This window comes from Heterocephalus glaber, unplaced genomic scaffold (assembly GCF_053883595.1).
Source record: "Heterocephalus glaber isolate CG9 unplaced genomic scaffold, H.glaber_assembly_v1.0 deba00001509, whole genome shotgun sequence".
Taxonomy (NCBI): domain Eukaryota; kingdom Metazoa; phylum Chordata; class Mammalia; order Rodentia; family Bathyergidae; genus Heterocephalus; species Heterocephalus glaber.
In genome coordinates, this window is record NW_028258325.1 from 57,368,536 (window position 1) to 57,374,535 (window position 6,000).

General features: G+C 38.9%; 1 protein-coding gene across 3 annotated transcripts in view; it reads right to left on the reverse strand.

Annotated features, from left to right (window-relative positions):
* Cenpc (centromere protein C) overlaps positions 1-6,000 on the reverse strand; it is a 68,125-nt gene extending 62,125 nt beyond the window's left edge. For all 3 annotated transcript variants that reach the window (XM_087187721.1, XM_087187722.1, XM_087187720.1), the window contains exons 1-2: positions 5,796-6,000; positions 864-910 (exon numbers count right to left, since the gene is read on the reverse strand). In XM_087187721.1, the coding sequence (XP_087043847.1) occupies positions 864-910; positions 5,796-5,813 (65 nt within the window). In that variant the 5' untranslated portion in view covers positions 5,814-6,000. The remainder of the gene's footprint in view (positions 1-863; positions 911-5,795) is intronic.

Below are 6,000 nucleotides of genomic sequence, written 5' to 3' on the forward strand. Positions count from 1 at the left end.
AACCCTGAATTAAGCTGTTCTACAACTATCAAGCCGCTCTCCTCTAACTCATAAAATGTGTGTCTGAGTGCAAGCATGTATGTATTACATCTGGTAGGCCAAATTCCAAAGAGGACTTCAAATAGCTTATTCAAGCCCATAATAGATGCTTGAAGACTCACTCACACATCAACTTTCTGCCTCTGCCCAACTCACTGACCTCGATTTCTACTTCTATCCAACATATTCATTCTTTCAGGTCTGTCTGCTACTAACAACTATAATATGAGGAACTACTTTGGTTCTTTTGGTTCCAATACTTTCCACGTCTGAAATGTATTTTACCTTGTTCTTTACATATCTACTAACATTCACCTAATACTTCAACTTTAAGCTGTTCCTTAGAATCAACAATACACAAGTCCCTTAACTTCTTATGTAGCTATCTATACTTTAAGTGAATGCTGTTATCTTATTACTATTAAATATTTAATTAGAAATATTAATTGTACAGATTTTACAAGTAAAAAAAAGAGCAAATGACCCAAATAAGCACCCAGCAAATACAAGACAGCATGTATTTTTTCTTTTCTCCCTACTAAAGTAAGCTACATCTTTCTGAAATTACCATTCAACCCATTCTACAGTACACTTTTCCCACTGTCATTTGCTTAGAACTGAGTCCTTCTATTCCACCATCTCATCAAGTGGATTTCTCTTCTCACTGCCACTAAGTCAATACTGTTTGTATTAACATTTCTCTTAGTATAACATAATTAACTATACTTAGTGAACATAGACATTGTTATTTTACTCAGAGGTGATAATTTTTGCTTTCTTCACTTAAAAATTCACTTTCTGTACAAGAAAATAAAAGTTATCACCTGGAAGGCCGGCAAAATCTTCTTCGGTAGTCATTTTTTAGATGATCCTGAAAAAATTAAACATTTGTTTAAAATATAATCAAATATAACTTATTTCCAATGTAATTTCATTCTAACATGGGAATGGCAAACTTCTATTTCTTCATTAAGCAAGTATTTGTTAATCACCCACTGTTATAAAAGTTTTGAATCTAGTGAAAGAGAAATGTGCCCCACATCTACTATTTCTAAACCTTTCTTGTACTACTCTTTACTCCCTCCCTCAAGTTGATTTCGTATTATTCTTCCTCTTGCCCTACCTACCACTGTACTTTTCCATCACCAAAACCCAACTATCTGGGCTCCCAATCATTCAAGATGGTTAACAAAATCTACTTACATCCCTTCCACATAGAAATATTCCACTAAAATAATCATAAAGAACAAATATAACATAAAACAATAATGAAAAGAGAAAAATTGAGAAGACCATATGTGAACAAATGTAACAAATTTCCAGGAGACGGAAAACAGATGCAGAGTAATAAATGAGGAAACAGAATGAAGGCAGTAGCAGTCTAACAAAAGCTCAGAGGCAACTCCTCATGGAGGAAGTAGATAACTTATCCTCCAGGAGAAGCCATGAAGATGCAGAACTAGGAAACTCAACAAGATCTAAAGAAGGTAAAAAATGAGACAAGAGTAGAACCTACAGAACAATAGACTCATGCCTATCCTACTCTCATAAATACAGACTTCCCAATTAGTGTTTACTGTCTTCATCTCAAATATGACGAACATCTGGGGGATTACCCAACATTTAAATTTCTAAAACAAAAGACGAAAGCCAAGATATAATTTTTTTAAATGAACAAGAAACAGCCCTCTTAAGAAAACTAATGTCAAGGATGGGAAAGAAGACAATCTCAAAAATAAGGAAAACTATTATCTTCAAGAGATGTCTGAACTACTACACTCATAAAACTAAAAATGGTATACTATCTATCTATACTGAACAGAGATCAAGAAAAACTAATGAAAAACATAATTATCTAAAATTGAAATATTGTAATTAACATAAAGCTGAGGCTGTTTCTAAACATAAAAAGAAAAAAATGAAAAAATAGGAGAGTAAGATAAGAAAAATACAACCGTCAACCAATCTCTGACCACACTTATTCCAGACAAAACAAAGAAGAAACAGATATATGTAGTCTAAGAATAATGTATGAATACAATCAAATTTCCCAAATCTGTAAGACATAAAGAGTGTAACAGAGACCCATACCTAGGAACATAATAATGAAACTGAAAAAAAAAAAATTGAGAATAAAAAAGGCTAGAATGTTTCTAGAAAGTCAACTCCCCAACAATGAGGCAGGAAATGAGAGTAACAGTACAAAAGAAAACACATAGAAATCCTGATACTGAAGTCAAGATCATATTTGAGATACTTTAGGTCCTTTTTGTTTTTCTTTTTCTTTTTAGGGGGTAGAAGGGGTAACACTGATGATTGAACCCAAGGCCTTCACACTGAGACATCCTCTTTTTAAATATTTTTTTTTGGTACCAGGGATCAAACTCAGGTCCTTGCGCTTGCGCAGCAGGCAGTGAAACCACTGAGCTAAATCCCTGGCCCCTCTTTTTAAAATTTTGAGACAGGTTTGCACTAAGTTGCCCAGGCAGGACTTGAACTTGCAATCCTCCTGCCTCAGCCTCACAAGTGCTGGCATTACAAGGCATTTGCCCCCGTGACCACCTGGTCCAATCTTTTAATTGTAGAAGTTATAGAAGAAATTTTCTAGTTGAAGACTTGATAGTAATAAGAGAAATAGCAAACTCTTAAAAATGAAAATATTATAAATACCAAGTGTTTATTAAGCCCCACCTTTAATGATATAATTATATAACTGAGATATAATTGTGCATAGATGAAACAACAAACAAAAATATACTATTTGTTCTAGGCTCATCTTGTATTTTCTCTGCCCCAACCCTTTTTGGTAGAGAATAGTCTTTAGAAACCATGAACTAGGTGGTATGTGTACTCTGCTTCAGGGAAGCTGCAGTCTGCTCTCCAGATTTCCAATGGACAAATGAGAGAATATAGTGTACATTTAAATATCACCATTAAACCTGTATTTCCCTGTATCTGTCTGTGAATACTGAGAACCTTGAGTTCATAGTGATACCTACAATTCCAATCAAAACCCATTTCCTTCTTTCCTGTACTTACAACTTTGTTCTCTAACATTTTCTGTACTTACAACTTTATCCTCCATGAAAACTGGTTTTCATGCATAATTCTTTTAAGCATTCTTTAGGTGCATCCACACATACAGTTTTTAAACCCCATGACACCCTCTTTACTCTGCTTGGGCTCAAACCTCCCAAACCCCTAGCCAAAAGCTCTCCCATCTGGGTTTCAGCCACCCCTCCTATTTATACTCCCTCCTCCCTCAGTTCAGGCTCTTACATCTTGTACCAAGCCACTGTCCTGTGAAGATGCCCAGGTTCGGATGAACCAGGTTGAGTCAACATTCCCCTCCTCCCCGGGTACCCTTCTCACCACACCATGCCTCACCACAGGAACACTCACTTCACCCCACTCGGGGTTGTAAGACCTCACCAGAAATCCTAAGTAGGTGTATCCCCCTTCCATGGTAGAAGTGAGAGCCCCTACATGGACACCAACTTCACCCCACTCATGCTCTGGCATCCTGAACTGGGCCACCTCTCAGATCCACTCATACTCCTATGCACATACTTGCTCTGAACCATGCAGTTCCTCACAAACAGGGAATACTTACTTTGCTTGGCCCTACTTAATAGCTTTTAAAATTATTTAGGAAAGAAAGAAAAACAGAAAACAAAGTATTCTATTAGATTTTAAGAAACTGGAGTTTTTTAAAGCTAATTTATATTCTTGAAATACCTTCGCCTACTACACTATACGCGCCACATGAACATCAAAGAAGATATAACCAATAACAAAAGCTCATGAAATAAAAAAATTTTTAATGGTAAGTTTGTTGTCTCCAGGATATACCTAAGATAGAGCCTATTTTATACATGGCAAAATAAGAAATAGAGATACCTAACAAGTCTCAGTTTTACTCCAAGGGTTTGTTTGGTTTTTTGGCAGTATTAGAGATCAAACGTAGGGCCCCACATATGCTATGCTAGGCAAGCACTCTACTACTGTAGTATACACTCAACTTAGCTATTACAATATTACAACAGCCCCACTGTTATTTACTCATTGAATGGAAACTTTTAACTCAAGCACTTAGGTTTCTGTTGAATAGCCAGCACTGTGAAACACTGAAGGAAAGTTCAACTCTGAGATTACACAAATTTCCAAAGCCTAAATTATGGCTAATCTTTTAATTTCACTCAACAAATTCAAGGATTTACCACTTTGCACTCTGCAGTGCTTCTGAAACTCAACACCTATAAAGTACGATGTTTCTCTTTTAAGAAATTTTTAAGAATAAAATCCTTAATTTGTTCAACAAGTATTACTTGAGCATCTACTAGAATGCCAAGTGCTATATAGGCAGACTGGAAAGCAGGTGATAAGGCAAATGCGGTCCCTTCACTCTAAGTTAAACGAACATTAAGAGGGCCAGGGATTTAGCTCAGTGGCACCGTGCCTGCCTCCCAAGCACAAGGTCCTGAGTTCAATATCCGGTACCAAAAAAAAAAAAATTAAGAATTCTTAACTTTCAAAATAAATATCGCCAGATTTGACTTCTTCAATTGACTTTTGTTTGCGTTTCTTCCATTCACTGTAAGGTTATCTTCCTCAAAGAAAATACTGTACAACAAAAATGGATTTGTCAACCCCCAAAGATTGACATTTTGGGGTGGGATGATTCCTCGCTGTGAGCCTGTACCACGCCCTGTGAGGGTCTTCACAAGCATCCCATCCTCTCCCCATTAGCTGGTCCGTAGCACTGTCAGTCTCCCCACACCTACCCCAACTCCTGCCTTGGGGAAAAAAACATTTCTGCAGACGTCACTAAACATGTCCTGGGGGGCAAAATTCCCACACACACACCCCTTGAGAACAAGTAAAGTACAGGAATGTCTAAGGATATCTCCCAACTCTTCTCTCTCCTGTCTTTTAAAAAGAATGTAACACCAAACCAGACATTATAACTAAAAAGCTTGAAACAGTTCTGAGATGAGAGGAATTTGAAAAATTAACTGCAGTAATTTGGTTAAGTCTTATTCTCCTCTTCCCTCAAAGAGAGTTACTGTAGAGTTTTTTCTGATTATATATAATGTAAACAATGTTCGTGTCCTTCGTACAGAACACAAATTTTACTATCCTTCCACACATCTCTGTGTACAAGTTCAATACACATATACAACTTTACACAGTGGGAGATCATCAAGGCTTTTAAGACTTCCTTAAAAGAGGAGTTAAGTGAGTAAATACAAGTTTGGGATAGGAAAAGATGGGTTTCGTAATACATATTAACCATGGCGAAGTCTGAAAGGCAGACTGGTGAAGGTCGAAGGGAAAGAATCGCCAATAACAACAAAAAGGTGTGGCCTCGTCAGCCTTTGGCGGCTGGCACCTCTGAACTAGCAGTCGCCTTTCCGAGGACTGATAGAGAAACACAGGTACCGAAAACACCTTAAAAACTGCACTCACGGCTCGACTTCTCCACAAAAGCTAACTGACAACGTCATATTTTTTCAGACACATATGGCACACAATCAAAAATCTGTTTCTCCAGACGAGCAGGACCGAAGCAAAAGTGTATTTCTACTCTAGGTAGAAAAGATCTGGAGGACTGGAGGGCAGGCCTAGGCTTTTCTGACGAGAAGACCCAAGGCCTGCGGAAGACAGCGGAAAACTGGCTGGGACGCCGATCCTGCGACACGGGGAGGCCGCCCAAGCTCGGCCTCTTCCCGCTCCCGCCCTCAGCCGCGCTTTACCAGGCCTGACGCCGCCATGTTCCGGCCCCGCTCGATCTGGGCAGGCGGGCGGAGTACGAAGCCCAAGCCGGCAACGAGGAAGCCGAGCACCTACGGAGTCCCGGGGCTCGCAGCAGGCAGTAGCGCAGAAACGCCGGGGAACGGTCTAGCGACGGACCGAGAGCTCCGAGCCAGTAAGCGAGTGCTTCCGAGACTCCCCGCCCAT